This window comes from Podarcis melisellensis (assembly GCF_964234715.1).
Source record: "Podarcis melisellensis genome assembly, chromosome: 7".
NCBI classification, from domain to species: domain Eukaryota; kingdom Metazoa; phylum Chordata; class Lepidosauria; order Squamata; family Lacertidae; genus Podarcis; species Podarcis melisellensis.
The window spans coordinates 23,668,721-23,692,479 of record NC_138539.1 but is presented as its reverse complement, the minus strand read 5'-3'; the positions used below and the strand labels follow the sequence as shown (position 1 = coordinate 23,692,479).

Genomic DNA, 23,759 nt, shown 5'->3' with positions numbered 1-23,759 from the left:
AGAAGTGAGACATTTATTTAATTAGAATAGAATAGAATAGAATAGAATAGAATAGAATAGAATAGAATAGAATGTTGAATTTTGTAACATGGTAGTAACTGTTCCTAATCAATTCAGCAACACATACATCTCACACTAGCTCATGGGCACCACTTAACATTAAGTCCAGGGTTGCGGCCTTTGGTCGCTTCCATGCCCAGCTTTTCATGGGCACAGTCATTTAGGGTTTCCAGACATGTTACCTCTTTGTCACAATTGGAAGATATACCCAACTAGCCTATGTGAGGGTAACTGAAGGCACTCATAACTAAGAAACTTTCTCCTTTGGATGCCTGCTTTATTTTGTTCTTCATCTCAAGAACACCCTGGATGTTTTGGCCAGAGGGGCAATAGTGTATCACCAATACAAAATTACTTTGGGGACCTGGTATTGCCACTAACAGTGTTTCCATGGAGGAGTATGCCCTGTTTGGGATTTCTAGCTACTTGGGCTGTGCACTCTATAGAGTTGCACACCACCTCCAGAGTACATTCTTCTCTATATTTCCTATAGAGTTTGCATCCAGAGATAACTGTGTCCAACTTAATTTCTCCATTCCACCAGGTTTCCATTATGCTCACTATATATCTGCACTCCAGCTTACCCATCTTGGTATGAAAGCTTCTAGTGTTAGTATATCAACAGCCTCTAATCAAGGGAATACGGCCATGAGAGAAGAACATTTGTCCACCCTTGTTTTAGGCAATCATGTAACAGACATGATCCAAAACCACCTTGGGGATGTTGAAGTGTATTTAGTTGCCAGGTGCTGTCTTTGCTTGTTGAAAAAAAGGAAAGGGTAACATTCAATAGCTAATAATGTTCAAAGTAAAATAAAAAAAATAAAAAAGTTAACTTTTCAGTTTATACAGACACTGATCCCCAGCAGAATGCCCAAATCTAGACTAAGGCTATATGGCAATATAAACAGCATCAAGAGTTCTGTGGCAAAAGGCAGCTGCTTGTAAGATACATTGGAAAGAAACTGATCACAAGCAGATTAGTCCATGGTGGCAGTGACACAAGCTAAGCAGGAGGTATGGATAATCTGGGTAAGTGCCATGGAAAAATAAATATCATGATTGGACTTAAGGCAAATGGAAACATTTCAAATTGGCTTCCTACGGTATTTTGTGGAACATATGATGTCCACATGTCCATTACCAACAACTTCAGCATAGAAAACAATAAAGGCAAATGCTGGATATGTTTTCAAGAGCTTACATTACTAGCCTCTCCCAAGACAAAACAGCATAAATTAGAGGGGGGGGCAAATTTGCAATGCTAGATTGCTTATACAAAAGGTTGGCAATGTTTTCTTGGAGTGCCACCAGGGCTGAAGCCTTCTTGGAAAGCTTATGTGGGTGTATTCTAAAGGATAAAGGAAGGAAAAGGAAAGTAAGCCCAGGGTTAGGTTCCAGCTGGGCTTCAGAGGCCTCCACGGTGTTCCTCACTTTCCAAGAGATTTGCTGGGTGACACTAGGAAAAGCACAAATGCCATTCTCTAGACAATATATGTGAAGTACCTACTTCAGAGTGTAAGATATACAGAAATAATTATCTTGGGATTATATACATAGACTCACCAAGGCTTCAAAAGAGGATTTGGAGATCATGCTTTATATTTTTATTGCAAATTTGTCTATCAGATCTAATCCCCCCAAACCATGAAAAGCAAGTACTCATCATGAAAAGACATAAACTATATGGTAAGAAAAGTGAGAGCTAAGAAAAATACCAAGGAAGCAGTTCTGGGTGTAGAAACATAGAACTGGCCGAAGCACAGAAGAAGTGTAGGAAGGGGGTTCAATTTTAAAAGCAAAATGTGGGTACTGCAGAAAGAGTAAACTGACTGTGGAAATGTTGAAAGTTTTTTTGCTCTATCACAAGTTTTGACACACTGGACATGTCCACATACTACAAGTCACAGAACCATACAATTAGAGGGAGGCATTGGAGGCCATCCAACAGCCTGCTTGATACTAGAAATTCAGAGCTAGAGAGTATCCCCAACAGAAGGCTGTCTAACTTCAGCCTGAAGACCTCCAGTGAAGGATAGCCCAACAGCCCTTTAGGTAACTGGTTGCACTGTTGAGCTGATATAACTACAAAGAAGTTCTCCCAATATTCATTCATTCATTCATTCATTCATTCATTCATTCATTCATCCTGCCCTTCCTCTCAAAGGAGCCCAGTGTGGCAAACACATCAATATATATTTAAGTATTCTAAAAAGAGTTAAAAACATTATCTCAATCAGTGATCTGAGGCTTGCCAGGAACAGTGTATTTCAGACATCAAGTGCCTAGGGTAAACAGGAATGTTTTTTAAATCCTCTTGAAAGTTAATGAAGAGGAAATCAGAAACACCTCATCTAGGATGGCATTCTGTGAATGGAGAACTGCCACTGAAAAGGCCCTCTCACGGGTCAATTCCAACCAGGCAGCCCCCACTGGTGGCAGCACCAACAATATTCAACCAATGTAATTAAAGCCATCCAAGTTGGCGGCTATCAAGAATAAGACAAATTCATAGACTATAAAGCTGTCAACAGCTGCTAGCTACAATGGTTATGTTCTCCCCTCCACTGTCAGAAGAAGCTGTATATGTCTGAATACCAGTTTCTCAGAATAACAAACGGAGAGGGCTGTGGCACTCAAGTCCTGCTTGAGGACTTCTCATAAGCATGTGTTTGGCCAATGTGAGAGCAGGATGCTGAACTAAATGGCCCTTTGACCTGATCCAACAGGCTCTTCTTATGAAACAGACCGTCTTGTAACTGAAGTCTTGCTAGGTCTAGTTTTGCCCTATAAGGCAGCAGAGAATGAGATTTTGCCCTCTTCTGTGTGAGAGGCCTTCAGATATATGAAAATAACTGTCTTCTCCAGGCTAAACAGATCCTTCAGTCTTTCCTCACAGAGTTTGTTTTCCATTCTGTAGACCATCTTCATTGTCCTGCTCTGACCCATTCCTATTAGTCTACAATTTTATTAAAGTGCAGGGACCAGAACTCATAACACTATCTCAAATTTAATAGCACAAATTTACCCTGCCCTATTTCATTGGCTATCATTTGTGGGAGCAGGGGAAATTGAAGTCTGGTGATGTCAAGCTGTATGTTTGGTCATACTAAACCATGGTGGTGAACCTGTGAGGCTCTTCAGAGGCTGCTGAACTACCAAACAGCATGGCCAATGGACAATAACGATGTAAACCATAGGCCAGCCATATCTGGAAGGCTGCAAGTTCCATACCCCTGTACAAGAGATGCTGGTTTTTGGTGGCAGGCCACCACATAGAGTTGCCACAATACTGGAACAGAAACATTTATACAATGTCCCCATTATAGCCATCTTTCATATTTCAATCTGCTTCACCATTACTTCAACTCTGATATATGAACAGGAACTCTGAAGCACTTCCACTAGAGATTGTAATCTACTACTTACACCAAGTAAATCTTTTCCCCTTTGAGACTTCCTGCCACAAAAAGTTGATATTTTAAAGGTTTTAAACATCTAAAAAGAACATTCACTGATGCCAACGAAGCAGGTGGCCCTTACATCTGACATTCCTAAAACTACTAGTAACATTAGATCAAGTGTGGAAAGTAGCCCCAGGCATACTGCACAGATTTTAAAATATAGTAAATAGCCTACTGCATTGGCTGATTGTCAACACCTTTCCAACCGCAGCAAGAATGGGTTGGTTTTTGACAAAGATCTGATATATATTCCCAAATACTGAGCCCTAAAGTACTTTTATTGCCATCTTTCAACCTGAAATCCTTTCCTTACCTTCGCACTCTCACAAGATTTAGTACAACTCCTTGAGTAGCTAGTGTGTGGTTAGGGAGAGGAAGCTATGCTTGTTTGCTTGGAATCTGCCATTTCCGCCCCTGCCAAAACACTTGTTTAAAAAGTCATGTAATATCTCTATTAGATTGTAAATGCAATTGACAAGGAAATGGCCTACTGGCAATGCATTACCTTTGTGGCAGTGCCAACCAGCCTACAGCAAAATAGCATACGGAATAACTTCAGCATGCATTCCCAAGTAACAAAACAGTGTTTTACATAAATACCACAGAATCTAAGCAAGATCCAGAAAAAGCAATGAAAATTTGCCCGAGCTTTCATGCTTGCCTATATCAATTGAATGTCTTAACAAAAACAAAATAGAAAAGCATCCACATATGTCCAGGAATCTTGTGAAGTTGGATCATATAACACTGGGAAAACTATCACAACTGAAATCTGTGTATTTCTTCTCAACCACTGTAACAACTCTCTAATAAAAATTAAGAAGAACTGTAGGGTATCAAATATACAAAAGAGTATTAACTGCTTACAAGCCCTTAAAAACCAGAACACAAATTATTAACAAGAACATGTGCACCATGTAAGCCAGAATTGTTATTTTTAAAATGATTTTGCCCTTTTGATTTAATACGACTGATTACAAGCATTACAAATATTCACATTCTGTCAAGTTAAAACACTAACCCTTAGTTTAAAAGCAGCTATTATGCTTAGAAAATATTGTCCGATAATTTAAGCTCCTACCTTTCATTACCAAGTGCAACTACAAGCAATTATGTCAAAGTTATCCCAGATGTAATGAGGATGATATCATTAAATTTAAAGAAGCCATTGTAGTCATCACTAATCATTATGTCTCCAAGAATAAGGGCACATATTTCTTTAAGATTCAAAAAATCATTTAAAAAATATGTTTCCTTTTCACTCTAAACATAAGACCAAAATAGCTTCATTATATAAGAAAAATCAGCTGCTTCTGTAAAATAATTAAAAGTTCAAGTTCCAAACTCAGTTCACCCACTACAAAATACACACCATTACCCTTTAACAAGACGCATGAGTAATGGAATGTCCTTTTTCACAGCTGATCCCTTGACAAGCCGGAATGATCAAGGATATCACCAAAAATACAGATTGCCTATGCATTTTCAGTGCCATCAAAAGTAGCAGCTGCACTGCCTTTTTCACATTCCATGAACACATAAATAATAATAATAACAGGCAATAAATAAAGGTAAAGGTAAAGGTACCCCTGCCCGTACGGGCCAGTCGTGTCCGACTCTAGGGTTGTGCGCCCATCTCACTTAAGAGGCCGGGGGGCTAGGTGGGCAGGAGCTGGGACCGAAAGATGGGAGCTCACCCCGCCGCGGGGATTCGAACCGCCGACCATGCGATCGGCAAGCCCTAGGCGCTGAGGTTTTACCCACAGCGCCACCCGCGTCCCTCGAAATGTGAATTAAAACCACTTTAAAGTGGTTACTGTTACTTAGATCAGACATTCATTTTCTTCTCAGTTAAATTTTGTCTCTCTGTACTGGTACTTTCAAAGAGTCGGGTGAATGCATGTAGCACCATGGCATCAGTCAGGTTCCTTGTAGGCCAAAACTTCATTGAGATTGGTCCACAGTTGTTATCTTTTCAAGCAATGGAGAACATCTTTGCAACACAGTTCTCTCTGACTAAATTTAGTTACGATGCTGCTGAGATCTAATAGGCTTAAAAATTGAATCAAATGCTACTGTCCATTAGCTATCCCTATCACATCAGTTCAACTATAGAGGCAACTATTACTTAGAAAATTATGAGTGGCTGAAAGGTTCTCAGCATAAATGGAGCTGGGGCTGGTATTAGAACTGTCTGTTGCCCTTTCTAATAAGACTGTAATTGCACAATCCATTATCTTCTCTGCTTCTGAGGGAGACGATCCCTCTGTGACTGGGGCACGCTATAATGGCTGTGCATTACTTTTAATCAGTGGCCCATTTGTGTCTCACTCTGTTCCAGGCCCAAGGCCTGGATACCCTGTACTCATAGTTTTACCCACAACTGAGGTTTTACCCACAGCGCCAGGTTTACAATTAATTATATCATGCATAGTATGTCCATAGTTACAGCTTTGTTTGTTTCCTATTGGAACAAAAGAGGTGACATCGCCTAGATATAAGACCAACCCCTTTTTTAAAAAAAAAAGCAAAGGATGTAGCCACTAAAATATGAAATATGAAAACATTAAACTACTCTCTATTTAATTCTTGTTCTAAACTCAATAGGTTTTTGGACTCTAACTCCCCTTATGGCACCATACAGCATGGTCAATGGCCAGGAATAATGGGAGTTCTAATCCAACAACATCTGGAGAGAAACAGGTTCTCCACCCCTGTGCAAAAGTGATTAACTCCTAAAATGCCCCAAAGAGCAGAATCATTAGATAAGCAAACATCAAAATATCCTTGGCGACAGTAGCTGTCTTTTGGGGGAAAATCAAAGCAGCAGGTGTAATTAAACTTAAGATTTTAAACCATGTCATTAACAGCAACAGTTGCCTATTAAACGACATGAAGTAAATGATCACTTTTGGACTATATTAAATGTTGTGTAGCATAACTTATTTTAGTGCCTTCTACCACTATAAGATTTACACTTTACTCACAGCAGTTTAGTTTTAAATCTCCGATCGAAGTAGCAACTGGACATTCAGCTGTAGTTCCAATCACCTCAAGATGACCAATGTAACCACTTGTTCCACTTTTCCAATGAGCAACATTATACAGCATGTAATTAATAACAAAGTCACTGTGTATGATTCTTACCCGCATTGGGTGTATATCAGCATACGGAGGCTTTCCTTCTGCCATTTCTATTGAGGTAATGCCAAGGGACCAGATGTCTGCCACACAATTATAACCAATCTCTTGTATTACCTCTGGAGCCATCCAAAAGGGAGTACCTATGACAGTGTTGCGTTTTGCCATTGTATCCTGTAATGACATTATTAAGAAGCTTAACATCTCTCAATGTTTTTTCATCTCTCTCTCCCATTATAATATCACATGGAATCTGTGCAACTGAACTTAACACCAGTGCCTCAAGAAAACTCAGCAATGCGCTTTCTCCTAAAAGGCATATTTCCAAGGAAAACAGCCTTATTTTAGATAGGTACAAAAGAGTCTAATACAATGTTCTGGAGGCCGTGTTTGTGCCTTCAATAATTGAACAATATTTGAAGCCACAAACACATGCAGTTTTTTCACACATTACACATGTTTATGTGTATATACAGTGGTACCTCGGGTTACATATGCTTCAGGTTACATACGCTTCAGGTTACAGACTCCGCTAACCCAGAAATAGTACCTCGGGTGAAGAACTTTGCTTCAGGATGAGAACAGAAATCATGCTCCGGCTGCGTGGCAGCAGCAGGAGGCCCCATTAGATAAAGTGGTGCTTCAAGTTAAGAACAGTTTCAGGTTAAGCACGGACCTCCGGAATGAATTAAGTACTTAACATGAGGTACCACTATGTGTACACACACACACATATATATATATATACACACAACCTCTGTGTGTAATTGCAATATGTGCTTACAGAAAATGTGCATCTAAGCACAAAAAAATTACAGTTATATGCACCAGGGCATTGGGACTGGCTACAGCTCTCTACGCAAATACATCTGCCACCATATAATGTATGAAGCACCCTAAGTATCTGATCCCACATTCAGCTTCAACACTCCATAATCCAGTGTATTTTTCAGTACAGTGGTACCTCGGGTTAAGTACTTAATTCGTTCCGGAGGTCCGTACTTAACCTGAAACTGTTCTTAACCTGAAACACCACTTTAGCTAACGGGGCCTCCTGCTGCTGCCACGCAGCCGGAGCAGATTTCTGTTCTCATCCTGAAGCAAAGTTCTTAACCTGAAGCACTATTTCTGGGTTAGCAGAGTCCGTAACCTGAAGCGTATGTAACCTGAAGCATATGTAACCCGAGGTACCACTGTACGTGGTCTATTTGCAACTTGGATAGAGCAAGTATTGTCAGAAGTTAGGCCTCCATCTCTAAAGGCAAACCACCGAACTATTTTGTTCACATTACTTTCCCAGCCAAGTGACACATGCGGGACTGGTTCTGTGAATGGTTCAACACATGCTCTGAGCATAACAAAAAGTCTGGGCTCAACCCACTGTTCAAAAGCTCTGCAGGACACTGTTTGGACAAGATTCAAAAGGCACACACAAGAAAAGCTGACTTCAGTAAGCAAAGACTGCCAAATTAACTGCACCTTTCAAATGGGAAAAAGCTCATTCTCTCCCTACAGCAGACTGTAGGAAGTGCAGTGCATATTTATAAAATATGACTCTACCCATACACTTTATACTTACAGTTAACTGTCCAGCCACTCCAAAGTCAGCTAATTTAGCATGCCCTTCGGTGTTTAAGAGAATGTTTCCAGCCTTTATATCTCTGTGTATTTTTCTCATGAAATGCAAATATTCAAGTCCTTTAAGCGTAGATTTAAGAATGGTTGCAATTTCATCTTCTGTAAGCTATGGAGAAACATAAATAACATTTTTTTCTTCTGTGTGTACACACACTGATTACACACTTACGTAAACAATTTGAAAGACTGAGAAACTGCAACACAAAATTATGCAAACTGCCTTATAATTATTATTTATATGGCACGCATAAGGTTATGCAAAATGTTTTACAAATACAGAAAGCAAGACCCCCAATCAAGGTCCCGCTCCTGCAATCCAATCCACATGGCTTGACCTCCTCGAACATGAATTAGATCCCACAAAAATCAACAAGCATCAAACAGGAGCAGAGGTCCCACAAAAAAAGACTGTGGACGGAGGACCTAAACAAACAGGACATGAAAAGTGAGTGTAAGAGTTTGTAATGTACTCAAAGCCTGGCTTGTGTTTTATTTTGTTATAGATACAATTCTCCCTGTCTCCCCAATTTATCAAAACAGGATTGTATTACAAACCTTTCTGACAATATGCCCTTTGGGTTGTGTATTTACTGACTGCAATAGAGTTTGAATTGCTGGTTTTGATCTTTAAGGTCCTTTATTGCTTAGGGCTGGGGTACCTGAAGGATCAGCTTTCTCTATACACCTGCCTAAACTTTAGGATCTACTTAAGGTAGATACTAAGAACCTTGAACACATTCAGCAATAAGCAAGTAATTTTTTATTCCCACCCACCCCCAAAATTTTAATATATTGCTGCTTTAAAATAAGTTTTATATGGCCCGTCTTTTTTATGCATTTTTAATGTGTTTTGTTGATTTATTGTACATAGCTTTAATAGTTTTATCTCTGTTGTAAACTGCCCTGAGAAGATTATAGGGCAGCAAACGAATAGATAAAACAGTGCCTAAATACTACCCCAAATCCATGTGCGTCATTAAAATACAAGTAATGCCATTTTCAACCGTCTAGATTGTTGAACTGCTCCATCTCTGATTACAGCATTCATGGCCTAACTATGAAGACCCACATTTTCAGGACATCTTCCTTCAGCCTTAGGATGCTTCCACCAGAAGTCAGACTGTGAAAATCTAAGTATATGCTATGCTGCTAGGATTCTGACTAGCACACGGCCTCCAAGACACAGGAGCACAGGACTGAGCTCACAACCACACTGATTCTGGTGGCTGCACTTAGGAAACACTAGTCTGTGAGGACATATCCATGGACAGCTATATAGAAGAAGTATGACTGGAAATGTGAGAAGAGGCTCAGTCCTTCCTAGTCATATGTATGCTGCAAGGCCAGTCTGACTTCTAAGCTCCAATTCCTTGTGATGGATATAATACATGTGCTTCTAAATATGAAATCATAAACCAGTCAGTCCATCATTTTCTTTCTTCCCACAACACTCAAGCATGTCTCAAGCGGACTCTCCATCCTTATAGGTTTTTAAACAGAGGTTGGGGGGCATCTATCATGGATGCTTTAGTTGAGATCCCTGCATTGCAGGGTCCCTTCCAACTCTATGATTCTATGAAATTCTTGACTAAACTAAAATTGTTGGCACTGAGTTTACTTCTACTAGGTATTTTCTAATGGTTTCATTATTTACTTCATGGATAATTAGCAATAGGAAAGAAAGGAGGACAAACTGATTTTGTATTTTACCATAACAAATAATTTTAAAGAGAATAAAGAGAGGAGAAAAGGTAAAACTATCATTCTGAACCAGATACAGGTCTGGTTTATGTGTAACAATAAGTCATTGTTTTAAATAAACCATGGTTTAATGCTAGATAGCAGGTCCTGACAGAAGAACTCAGGTCCGTGGTTTGTTTTTCTCCAAACTATGACTGGAACTCAAGAACAAGCACTGACATCCAAATGTAATGCGTGTGTTTTTTCCAGTGAAGTTCACATTTAAAAGCAAAGGTCTAAGAGCCAAATAGCTTATGAACTACAGTCAGAATCTGTTCATTGAAAGTTTATAATCTATATTTATTGCCAGGCTGATAGTTTATAAACTATCAGCCTGGAAATAAATATAAATATTAATGTTAATAATGAACATCAGCTTATAAATACAACTGAATTTGCACCCTCATCCTAGCAGCCAATTCTTGCAACTCCTCGCTAGCAAAGGGTTTCCTCTCTTGCCAGTCTGCCCCTTCCATGACCCTCCTGAGTCAGGATCACAACCACTGACTGAGCATCAGCTTCTCAGACTCAAATTACTACTTTATGCATCCCAGTTCATGTTCCTACCAGCCCACAAATATGGTTTTTTACTTTAATGTCCTCTACAGCTTGAACACCACATAAAAGAGAGAGAATATCTTCTTCCTTATAAACAGCCATGAAGCTTGGTTGATGCAGGGCTGCTTCATATTCCAGCAACCCAAGAGACTCAGCCTTACTCCTCTGACATGTTGGTATATGCTAGTAATATGATTTGCCAAGGTTAAGTCTGTGGTTCTCTGAAAAAACAGTGGATAAATCATATTTCCCTTTCATAAAATTCATTTTTATTAGACGTGGTCTGAAAAAATTATTAGACTCTGTCATGGCATGTTATTGTACTTTAAACAGCAGCAGGAGAATCACTTTCACTAACAACTAATATAAAAGTAAACAGGGAAAGTATGGGGCCCTTATGAACATCCTCCTCAAGTAAATAAATCTTTGTTGGGAACACTTTTTTTAGGCATGCAAACAACTGCAAAAGTAACAATATTTTATAAAAAATAATTAAACACTTACCGTTTTATTACGTAATCTAATTATGTCCGAGACGGAACCAGCTCCACAGTACTCCATAACAATCCACAGGTCTGTGTTCTTAAAATAGCTGCCATAGTACTTGACAACATAAGGGCTGAACACAAAAAGATGGGTTATCAACATACAGATGTGAACCGTCAAGAATATTAAGAAGCAGTAGTGTCCAGGATAAATTTTGCTAGAATCAGAGCTTGGTAGCATTTTTCCAAGCAGCTGCCTGAGTTTTACGATAGGATTTTATCAAAACTTCAGAAAGATAGAAAACAGAACTAAAGATGTTGGTGCACGTGCTAATAATTAAGAGTGCAAAATAGATAAGCACTCGCCATTTTTGTATATGAATGATAAAGTCACACACACAGGCCCAGTGGCCAAATTAGGCCTCCTAGGCCTCTCTATAAGCATTTCTTGAGGCCTCAGGATTTTCTCCAGAGGCCACACACCTCACCAGCCTCCTTCAGTGTTTCTGCCTGGCCAGAATGAATCCTTGAATTCTGATAATGTTGCCTACTTGCCTGCCTGCCTGCCTGCCTAGATAACGGACAGAGAGGGTCATGTGACTGTAGAAACTAGCCTATGGAAGAAGCAGTGCTTTTTTTCTTTAAAAATGTTTAGGGGTACTCTCATTTTGACTCAAGAAAATCACCATTTTATAGTTCAAATCAGGAAAAATAAATACTGTTAAAGGACAATGGTCAAAGATTCAATAAATGTTTAGGGGTATGCGTACACCTACGTACCCTCAGGAAAAAGCACTGGGTAGAAGGTACAAATCATATTCATTGCTCTACCCACTTTTTACCCCAGCTCCATTCTCCAAGGTCCCCAGAAGGGAATGTGGCCCTCAAGCTGAAAAATGTCCCCCCCCCCCATGTCACATACCAAACTGGAAGAGAAGAAAAAGAATCCTAATTCTGCTTTCCCCAGCAGATCCCAGAAAAATCTGCTCTGGTTGGTCCCCCAACCCTTCATAACATATTTTCAAGGATAATGGAGGATACAAGGGGAGGGAAAAATTAGCAAAAATCACCTCCCAAGCCTCTTCCATCAATGGCCACCTTCACTGGATCAAAAGCCCTTGAGCTCACAAAACACCAATGGTTAGATACAAGCCAATATGTTCCTGCCCCCAATCTACATCTTACTGCTCATGCTTGCCAGCCAAATTGTTGGTTAAAAGCATGAGCATGTATAATGGCAACCATTTGCTTGGCGCTACATATTCATTCCCAGGGGAACTTCATATGTAACCCCTCTTTTTTATTCATACTCCCAAGCAGCAAGCGATCCACTTACAGACACCTGCTTCTGCACTATATTAAATGTCACCTGATTAAGGTAACTGTATCTAAAAAGCCCCATAAAATATGTATTTGAACATACAAGACAATATTACAATCTATTCATAGGGAAATTATCTCCATTAATTAGGAATTTTAAATACAAAGTGCCACCACGCTGCATTAGTCTCTTTGCTTAAGAGAGTTTAAGACTTCCGTTTCTCCCTAGGTCAAGGAGCTCTCGTTGCCTCTAGATTTTAGTGCTTAGCTTTTATCTCTCACCACTACTGAGTTAAGCACAACTACTATTACTGACATATCAGTGTCAACAGGACATCTCCAACCAAATCCAACCCGGAGATCTACCAAACTCTGAATAAATACATCATAAAATCCCATTTCATCCTTATCAGCGATATATGACAGACTTTAAACCTTGCCCCTTACAATTGTGCTATTCCTAGGATACAATATTTTGGGACAATCTCCATAACAAATTCTGAGGACCTTACACTAAAGATTAACAAACTGCAATAAAAACAAATGATAAAAGCCTGCCGAAGTATATATGATATTTAAATATTTAGAGCTGAGCAACATTCTTGCAATCTTCTAATTCAGGTCAGTTAGTCTTACTTTAACTACTGTGTGTTTTGGGGCATTTGCATTTGTCCATAAAGATCTTCGCTGATAAAAAAGCAAGCCTCTAAAGAAAGGGAGGTATTCTCCACACAAATATTTTACAAGGGAGTGATTCACAAATATTTTACTAAGGGCACACCCTTATCTACCTATCACTGTCAACCTTCTGCATAGATGGAAACCCCACTTAATCCCTCTTACTGCCTCATCTGAAGAACCAAGGCTCTCATCTCCAGTGAATAACTGCAGTATAGTTTAAAGGAGTTCCAGCATCTTGATGCTTGGCTCCTCTGCCTTGCCCTTGCTAGCTAAATAGAATCCCAAAAGCAGCTGAAGAAAAATTCAAACACAGGAGCCTACACCAAGATACGACCTGCTCTGAATCCATGAGATAGGGCAGACTGTAAACATTTATTTGAAGGAGGATATCCTCTTTGCTCAAACTACTCCAGACATATTTCCAGCTTCTTAGTCCAAGGAAATCTATTCAATGCCCTCTCAAAAACAGACGACACCCATGTACCACTACTAAGGAAGACCACAAATGAGGCGTAGTGGACCCCACTATAACACTGATGAATGGAAAGGAGATTGGGATTTTTTGTTGACCATCCTACAAGCAAGTTTCCTAGACAGTATTTATGTATTCATACATCACCATACTTGCTGTGCTAAACAGCATTCTTCAAGGAAACCTTTCTTTAAATATAAACAAATTGGTCCACTATTCGTTTCATTCCAATATTACCTTGCATCTAACCTGAACTGTAACTACCTGGTGTCAATTCTGAGATGAACTGTGGAATTCATTGCTTTTGTATATTAGACAGGGGTCCTCTGTGTTCAGCCTTAGAAGTCAGCTTAAAACAATTTTGTTTACACATTTCTACCCTACCATGCAACTTTGTTCTATGTTCTTTTGATCTTTGCACTTTTGTGCATATAGCCTTTGAGAATATTTTTCCTTCATTCAGCAATACAGTAATTTATGCATAAATAAATAACGAACATGAAACATGATCAAGCTTTGTCAGGGCACCAGAGTCAGTACCAAGGCATAAAAATACTTCAAAGAAAGAAGAAAGGATGCATCTGTCCTCTTCCACTCGCCCAGCTGCATTAGCCAGTAGGTAGGAAAGGCGTGTAGCAAGATTAAAAACCCAATAAAACATCCACATTTCTCATAACTGAACTGTGAAGACTTTAAAGGAGACTTTGAACTTCAGCTTGAAATTCTCAGCAGATTCAAACTTACACTATCAAATATTGTAGGCATTTAAAAAAAAAGACAGAAGAGCTCTCACAATAAGTATGTACTACATACCTGTCACATTGTTGCATTATAGAAATTTCCTTAATAATTTCCTGCAGATCTGATTCAACAGGGACTTGCTTAATTGCCACTACTTGCCCAGATTCTTTATGAATGGCTTTAAATACACTCCCATAAGACCTAGAAAAGAAAACAGATTCCAACTAACTTAAGCTCTGAATAACAAAATTGCAGTTCATTCAAACCAACCTATAAATAGTTAATGCAAAAGCCACATTTGTTCGTTGTGGAGGCTTCATTTTCACATGCCTCTAAAACAGGATGCCCTGGCTTTAAGTGTTTGTTTGTTTGTTTGTTTGTTTGTTTTCTTTACTGCCTTTTATCTAAGGATCACAGGGTGGCTTACAATACAAAAACATAAAAATGCACAGCATAGTAACAAACAAAAGCAATAAGCCCACACACACACACACACACACACACACACACACACACACAGTTTAAGAAGCCATAGATTGTTTAGATTGTTTAATTAGCCAAAGGCCTGGGAGAAGAGGCATGTTTTCGCCTGGCGCCTTAAGTGCCAGGCGAGCCTTCCTAGGGAGAGGAGTCCACAAATGGGGAGCAACCACAGAATTGTGCAATAGAAGTAATGAATATAAAGATCTCAATAGTATTCCCTGATTTTAGGAATTACGTCGTTTTCTTAAATGGAACCGACACCCACATAGCAAATTGCTGCCAGTGAAACAGGCCTCAGTCAATGCTTTTTTAGTAGAGCAGGCTTCCTCAAACTCGGCCCTCCAGATGTTTTGGGACTACAACTCCCATCATCCCTACCTAACAGGACCAGTGGTCAGGGATGATGGGAATTGTAGTGCCAAAACATCTGGAGGGCAGAGCTTGCCTATGCCTGCAGTAGAGTGTGAGCATTAACATATTCCCTTGCTCTGTGAGAAATGCTAGTTAACCTGCAATAGGTCTTGTTGATGTTTGAAAGAGAAAGGAGGATAGGGAGGTCACATAGTGGCAGCTTCAGCTATGACAGCAAACAGAAGTTGAGTTAAGGGGCAAAACACCTGTTTAGAAGCATGCAAAGGAAAAGAGTTGTGGGGATGGAGGAAGAAGAAATGCAATCTGGAACATAAGCATGGCTAACAGGAGAAAAGATAACTAGCCCCTTCTCCACTCAAAATCACCAAATCGTGTTTTCATTTTATTTTTTATTTTTAAATCCATATCAGAGCATCGTTCCACTCACATGGGTAATATGGAGCTTTCCCACAGCTCCAAAATATTTCTTGGCTGTGGGCACTAGTCCAAATAAAGAAGCTTTTCCAGCTCTAAGTCAGTTGTACTATTCTTGTCTGTGTTTGTACGATGTTTTGTTTAGAGTCTTCCCAACCATCCCACCTCTCTGCAGCACATAAGTAATACATACCCTTCACCGAGCTTCTCCAATACATCAAATACTTCTTCAGGCTGTTTAGTCAAGCTGTCTTCGCTTAGCTTTTTCAGTTTGCTATCAAAAATATTTTAAATAAACAAAAATTAGTCATTTGCGATTTCTTATTGTAGATTCACTGGGTCGTATTCAACAAAGCACTGTGCAAATATGCAAGGATTTTTCCTTGTGCAACAGAACATTTTCTCCTTCTCCTCCCCTGCACACCCCCTAGATCCATGGTTCCCAACGTGGGGCACACAGGAATGTGTGGGTGGGTTGGGAGAGTGTATAGGCTAGTGAGATGTTGGAACTTGCTTGCAATGCTGTTTAGTGATTAGATTCCTACTGTTTAATTCTAAGTTCTTATCAGCACACCAGTGCATGCCAGCCTCATGAGACTTTCATGCATGACATGTGCTCCTGCTGATGACTAGACAACAGTTAAGAACCACAATACTGTCATACCTCATGTTACGTCCGCTTCCTGTTATGTTCTTTCAGGATACGTCCTGCGGTGACCCGGAAGTACCAGAAAGGGTTACTTCCAGGTTTCGCCACTCGCGCATGCGCAGATGTGCAAAATGACGTCGCACGCATGCGCAGAAGTGGTGAATCATGACCCGCACATGCACAGACACGCCGCTCCGGGTTGCGTTCTGCTCATGTTGCGAACAGGCCTCCAGAAAGGATCCCATTCGCAAACAGAGGTACCACTGTATCCTCTACAGAAAGGCATTATACTGAGTCTGTCTAACCTCATACCCAGAAGTTCTAGAACCTCCTCTGCTCTTCAATTCTTACAAAAGATTCATGTTCTGGACACGCAGGACAGAACGGTTCAATCTCAATATTTTCTCCAGCCCCGTTCTGTGAGTATCTTAACGTTATACTTCCAGTCCCAAAAAAGGTGAGAGCCTATTTTGTAAAATGATTAAACTGAACACTTGAAGCAGCTGCCAGATGAGTCTTAGTTGCCACCAGAAATTCAAATTCCAATGTTTGGAGTGGGGAGACCCTCCCAATCTAAGATGAGGAAATTGTAGTCTGCTTTCGTGTTTCATAAGAGCGGGGGGGAGGGGGAGATGACAACTAAAAAACTAGTACAATAATAGTACAGAGCTACAGAGTTGCACTTTGTTTACTGATGACCAGAAACTAGCTAGCTCTAACCGTGTGTATCCAGTTAATCTTTTATGTTGGTTTTAAAATGAGAACTAGAGTTTTCAAGTGTTAAGGAGTTGAATGAGGGCCAAACATGGAAAGGGGAACTGTACAGTAGGGGTCTTGGTTTGAGGAGGCAGCAGTGGAGGAAGAAAAATCTGTCCAAGGAAAAAGCAAAGACAGAAGAACAGCCATCCCATTGGTATCATTTCCCTTTCATGTACATGCACCACTAAGTCACCAACGCAGATATTTGCCTTCTGTATTGCAAGTTCCCTCATGAAATCAGGAAGCTAAGTTGATCAACAACAAAGCTAATTGAAGAAATCAACCAATGAAAATTTTGCCTGAAATCCCCTTGCAAGTTGTATAAAATATATGAACATTCAGAAACAGTACAAAGAGCTGAGATGCTTCTTCTATAATACTACCCAGTCCTGCCCACATAACAATGCAATCTTATCACAACATGGTGCTTTGATTTTAAAAAAGGAAAAGGATGGCAGATTATTGCCAGTGTGTTACCATTCCAAGCTGGCTGCCAGCCAACCAAGCTGCAATTGTCTCTTGATGCTCAAGGATTTCTACCCTAATATATGGCAATGTTTGTTTTCCCAGGCTGCAAGAGTGTGTGCTCTACTAATACAAAAGTCCATGGAACAGCAACAGAACATTTTATCCAACTACTCACAGTTTTTGCATCCAAACCTTTAAATTTAACATTTACTTTGCCGTTTTATTTAAGGAACACTATTTCCGTTCATTCACATGTGTGATATGCAGTAATGGACAAAAAATTTAAAATAATTCATGAGAGCCTGTATGGTCTAGTGGACATCAGATCAGGGCCACTTCACAATTAAGTTGGTGATAAATGGAGCTCTTTACCAAAGCACATGCTTTGCATGCATCAAGTCAATCCCTGCCATTTCCAGGTGGTGATGGAAGAGTCACTACCATGCATAGTACAGTGGTACCTCGGGTTATATATGCTTCAGGTTACATACGCTTCAGGTTACAGACTCCGCTAACCCAGAAATAGTACCTCGGGTTAAGAACTTTGCTTCAGGATGAGAACAGAAATTGTGTGGCAGCGGCATAACGGCAGCAGGAGGCCACATTAGCTAAAGTGGTGCTTCAGGTTAAGAACAGTTTCAGGTTAAGAATGGACCTCCGGAACAAATTAAGTACGTAACCAGAGGTACCACTGTACAAGGGCTATTTGGAAAAATAAACTGGACCTCATATAAGGCAGCTTCCTAAAAACCATGGTTGTCCTCAGTTTTATACTTTTTGGGGGCTGCAAAAACCAATCACAGCTCTTTAATCAGTATGCCATATAACACATTTCGCAAACAAATCTTTGCTATATTCACATATTAATATTCTATAAGCGTATGCAGAGGATTTTACATGTAAAAAAGTAACATGATCAGGGCCCAAATCCCACATCTGGGTGCTTTTATAATTGTTACTGAACTGAATTTCTGCATTCTTTAAGAAATTTTATTGTGTTTTGTTGTATTATATATATCGTAAATAGCTTTGGGACTTTTAATATATGAAATTATATACAGGTCTGGAAAATCAACCTAACACTCACTATATTGACTTGAAGAAATTCCTTTGTCACAGATTCAATACCTCATCTCTTCAAAAAGAAGAAAATATCCTTATCTCTTACTACAAAAGCACCATACATAAGGACTATACGGCACTGTACCTATTTTAACAATCTACATTATTTTACCAGTGGAAGTGGTGGTTCTGAAACCTTGCACCTCTTGGGAAGCAGCAGATTCAAATTCACACAAAAAAAATTCCAGCTGAGTTACAGTGGTACCTTGGTTCCCAAATGGCTTAGTTGACGAACAAATTGGCTCCCAAATGCCGCAAACCCAGAAGTAAGTAAGTGCTTACAAATGTTTTTCAGAAGCCGAACATCCGTTTTGGCTGTTAGCATTGTTTCCGGGGACAATCAGCCAATGAGAAGCCGTGCCTTGGTTTTTTAATGTTTTGGAAGTCGAACATACTTCCAGAACGAATTCAGTTTGAGAACCAAGGTAAAAAAGTAAAAGTAAAGGACCCTTGACAGTTAAGTCCACTCGTGAACAACTCTGGGGTTGCGGCGCTCATCTCGCTTTACTGGCCAAGGGAGCCAACATTTGTCCGCAGACAGTTTTTCTGGGTCATGTGGCCAGCATGACTAAGCCGCTTCTGGTGAAACGCTGTTTACCTTCTCGCCGGAGCAGTACTTATTTATCTACTTGCACTCTGACGTGCTTTCAAACTGCTAGGTTGGCAGGAGCTGGGACCGAGCAACAGGAGTTCACCCCGTTGCGGGGATTCAAACCGTCAACCTTCCAATCGGCAAGTCCTAGGCTCAGTGGTTTAGACCACAGTGCCACCCGCATCTATTCTATGAAGTTGCAATATATTTGGTGCGGTTCATACAGAACTGGGTCCAATGTAGCATTGATTTCTGTCAGGCTTACAGAATGACTTGCCAGATGACTAGAGCCCAAGGAATCATTCTGGACCTCTTCTTACAACCCAACTTCATTCTTCTTACTTGCTTGGGGGAATCATTTTGTATATTTGATCCTTTGAATCTGCTTTGGCCAAACTGTGTTTTATACAGCACATGAAAGTATGCAAACCGGGAGAAGTTTTTAACATAGCCTACATGCCAAAGTTAGTCTAAAATAAACTATATTTAGTTTCTAAATGAAGCTGGGGAATTTCCATTAATTGCTGTGCTGTCTCTATGCTCACTACAAGGATCTGTTGCAGACATTTGTTGGCCCATGTTCATTTTAAATTAAAAGTGGCATCTGACCCAAGAAATGGAGTTAAGAAAACTAGTCTACAGCAGAACAAATTGCTTATGAATACTTGAATATTTATAACCACATGTAAAAACAAACAGCTTCCTTAATTTAAAAACATAGGAAGAGAAGGGAATATATATGGAAATCATAGGCAGTTCTCATGTTTACAAAAGCCAGGAATGAATATTTTCTTCCTAAATGTAAAAAAAATCCTTGAATCGAAGTTTATATAAGCTTATGGATGAAAAAAGGCATGAACTACAAAAAAAAACCTCTTGAGGATTAATAATTTAAGCACTGCAATTGTAAAATAACACAACACATTGAAAAGTAAAGATAATATAAAGAGGTGCAATCTCAAATTCTACCCCAAATAAAATGAAAATACTTTATACTGCATATAATTCTAACCACATCTACCATTCCTATGTAAGCCAGTAACAAATCTTGGTTACAGTGCATGGTTTCTTTACAGAGAGACAAACCACAAGCCCAGGTTCAGACATAATGCTAAGCCTAGCCATGGCTTAGCACAGGAGTGGAAGAGAAGCAGCTGTGATTTCTCCCCATGCACCAGCATGCTGCTCATTTACTTTTAAACTATAGCAAGCTTAACTGCCAAGAGGCTAGTAATATTCCAGGAAAGGGCTTTTCTTCTTCCATGGCTAGCACAGAAACCAAGTACAGTGGTACCTCAGGTTAAGAACTTAATTCGTTCCGGAGGTCCGTTCTTAACCTGAAACTGTTCTTAACCTGAGGTACCACTTTAGCTGATGGGGCCTCCCGCTGCAGCCATGCCACGGCCACGCGATTTCTGTTCTCATCCTGAAGCTGCTCTACTATTTCTGGGTTAGCGGAGTCTGTAACCTGAAGCGTCTGTAACCCAAGGTACCACTGTATGAAAAGGGAAGGGGAAACAAAGTGTCAGTCTGCTCCTCGCCTGCATAAAACTCCTCTGTCAGTCTGCTCCTCGCCTGCATAAAACTTCTAGTCACCAATGGCTACCAAGCAAGGTGTTGCTAAATAAAAGGCTGCCTTCTCACAATAACAGCATCAATGCTGGCAGCCCTAACATACCTTCCTATGATTGCAAAGTGGGTTTGCTAGCCATGTGTGGATCACAGCACCAGCCATCACTGAACCTCTTTCCGCTGCAAGTTACTTTAAGCTTGCAGCTGTTACTTTAATGTTGGGGAAAGAACATAGCTCAATAGTAGAGCACATACTTTGCATGCAGAAGGTTCTAGCGCCAATCCCTAGCATTAAAGAGATCAGGAAGCAGGTGATGGGAAATACTATCTGTGGACAGCAACTAGCCATCCAAGTAGCCAATATTGGACTAAAAAAACAGCTAGGAAATTGTCTGAATACAGTTTAAAATCAGCATCTCCCCAGCCCAAAAATATGACAGACGTTTATTATCTATCAATTACAGGAAAAAATATATAATCTGTTTTTAGTCCTGGTCAACTTGAAGATTCAATACATCCTCAGAAAGTGCACATAACAGGGCATTCAGAACACCTACAGTCTGCTTCCTATGTAGATGCTGGAAAGGGAAGCTTGAGATCATTATCTACCCAACCCAACAGATTAGCACAGATACAATGAGGTAATATATACAGTAATATACCAATAAACATAGTTTTTAGGGTATGTATGTTTTTACCTCCTATAATCTTTCAAATATAAAATAAGTTGTGTGTATTACAAGATTCCCAAAACCGTTTTTTTTTAAATAGATGCTGTCCCTTCAGGGATTTCATTTCTCACAATTTAGCACTCTCTCCTAAATCCATAACTTGAGTAAACGAAATCCAATAGCCTAAATTGAAGCATGTTCTTGACAATGAGCCAGAACCTACTGTCATTGTCTGTTTCATACACACACTTCCAGAAAGATTTGTAATAATGCAGACAGGCCGTAATTCCCCAAACTTCTATTCCCACACTCCTTCGCTAAGATACAGGTCAGATGTTTCAGCAGGCCTCTTCCAAGGGGACCAAAGGAAGGACATTCAGGAAAATGCAACATTCTCTCTGCCCCATGGGAAGAACCGGCAGGGAGGTCTAAAGTGGGTGGCGTACATGCAAGTATGAGAGAGAAATTAATTTCTGCCCCACTCCTACACGAACTACAGATGGGACCACGTGTGGGGTCTTTATCCCTCTGTTGGGACTATGAAGACTATATACACCGAGGCAGCATTGTCATCAGACTGACCCAATGCAAACCAATCATGTCTTAATGTCCTCTAACCAAACTGTCAAACCCACAAGCAGCATAGTAAAAGACTGGCTTGGGGGGAGATGCCACAATTCCTGCTATGAAGGCAAGAAGTACACATCCCAGGTTACTAGTGCCTACCTGGAAACATTAACCCAAACCTGTGCCACTCTGAGGCACAGAGATCTGGGGAAGGCATGAGCCAGGCCATCATGCCTCTTAGTGGGCATGTGTGTCTGTGTGTGTGCATGTGTGTCTGTGTGTGTGCATGTGTGCCTGTGTGTGTGCATGTGTGCCTGTGTGTGTGCATGTGTGCCTGTGTGTGTTTAACATGATGGGGCATCCACTGCTTTCCCACATGGGGCATCGGCTTGGGGGAGGGGGAAATGTACACGTGTATTTACACGCATTCACACAGCATAACTGTGGCAATGATGGGGCGTCCATCGACGCTTAGCTAATGCTATAATAGATGTGGGAGGGCGAAGTGTACCTTTGAAACACACACACAGTCAGGATCCCTCCTCCGAGGGAGGCCTGGCAGCAGGGGGGTGCGGGGAGGAAATGGTGGCCAGAGGGGACGAATCCACCGGGAAGCCTCCCCGGGAACCCGGAGCCGGAGCGCTCAAGGGAGGCGCCCGGGAGCTGCGCGGTGCGGCCTAGCCTGGCCTCCTCCTCCTCCTCCCTTGCGCCCAAAATAAACCTCGCCCCCGCCCGCTCCCGCGGCCTCTCGGGAACCGGGGAGGCCCTCGGCCGTTACCTTTTGGGCGCTGCCTGCTCCATGGCTGCGGCCGGCGGCTCCTGGGATTATTCCCGCCCCCCTTCCCCACAGCCCACCAAAGGCGAGGCGCCGTTTATCTACCCCTCTGACAGGACCTAACAGAAACTCTCCGGACAACTTTCCTTCCGCAGCTGGCCCTTTAAAAGCGACCCTCCCCTCGCGCCGCGTCCGCTGCCTGACTTCAGCGCTACGCACAGGACGGGGCCTTTGCTGCTTGGGACGGAACGCGCCGCCCACCCAGCCTCACTATTGGCTGAGGCATAAGAGATGCGAAGCGGCCATTGGCCTCCCCGAAAATCAATCGGGAAACCCAGAAGACGGAAGAGAAAGTTACACTTTACGTCGGCTGGAAGCGAAGCGGGAGCGTTTGCTATAGTGGCACGCAAGGGGAGTGGGGGGGGGGGTGGCGAGCAGAGTGCGTCATGACGGAGACACGCAAGTGGGGAACGTCCCCTTTGCGTCGCTAGGGTCCCTGCGTGAACCGGTGCATGTTGGATTATGTAGTATTCTGGGCCACATGTGTTCCACTGCCTCCCGCAGTTGGGTCAAACTTACGGTATGTTAGTAGCTTCGAGAACACTGTCCCACAATCTCTTCCTCTGTCGTCCCCTTCTCCTTGTGCCCTCCATCTTTCCCAATATCAGGGTCTTTTCCAGGGAGTCTTCTCTCCTCATGAGGTGGCCAAAGTATTGGAGCCTCAGCTTCAGGATCTGTCCTTCCAGTGAGCACTCAGGGCTGAGTTCCTTAAGAATGGATAAGTTTGATCTTCTTGCAGTCCATGGGACTCTCCAGAGTTTCCTCCAGCACCATAATTCAAAAGCATCAATTCTTCGGCGATCAGCCTTCTTTATGGTCCAGCTCTCACTTCCAAAAATCACTACTGGGAAAACCATGGCTTTAACTATACGGACCTTTGTCTGCAAGGTGATGTCTCTGCTTTTTAAGATGCTGTCTAGGTTTGTCATCGCTTTTCTCCCAAGAAGCAGGTGTC

General features: G+C 41.2%; 1 protein-coding gene across 1 annotated transcript in view; it reads right to left on the bottom strand.

Annotated features, from left to right (window-relative positions):
* The window catches only part of STK3 (serine/threonine kinase 3), a 111,131-nt gene extending 88,149 nt beyond the window's left edge, over positions 1-22,982 (bottom strand). The window contains exons 1-6 of the mRNA XM_081919784.1: positions 22,748-22,982; positions 15,763-15,843; positions 14,373-14,501; positions 11,106-11,220; positions 8,245-8,409; positions 6,672-6,839 (exon numbers count right to left, since the gene is read on the bottom strand). Coding sequence (XP_081775910.1) covers positions 6,672-6,839; positions 8,245-8,409; positions 11,106-11,220; positions 14,373-14,501; positions 15,763-15,843; positions 22,748-22,770 — 681 coding nt within the window. The 5' untranslated portion in view covers positions 22,771-22,982. The remainder of the gene's footprint in view (positions 1-6,671; positions 6,840-8,244; positions 8,410-11,105; positions 11,221-14,372; positions 14,502-15,762; positions 15,844-22,747) is intronic.
* Positions 22,983-23,759: the final 777 nt, after the last annotated feature.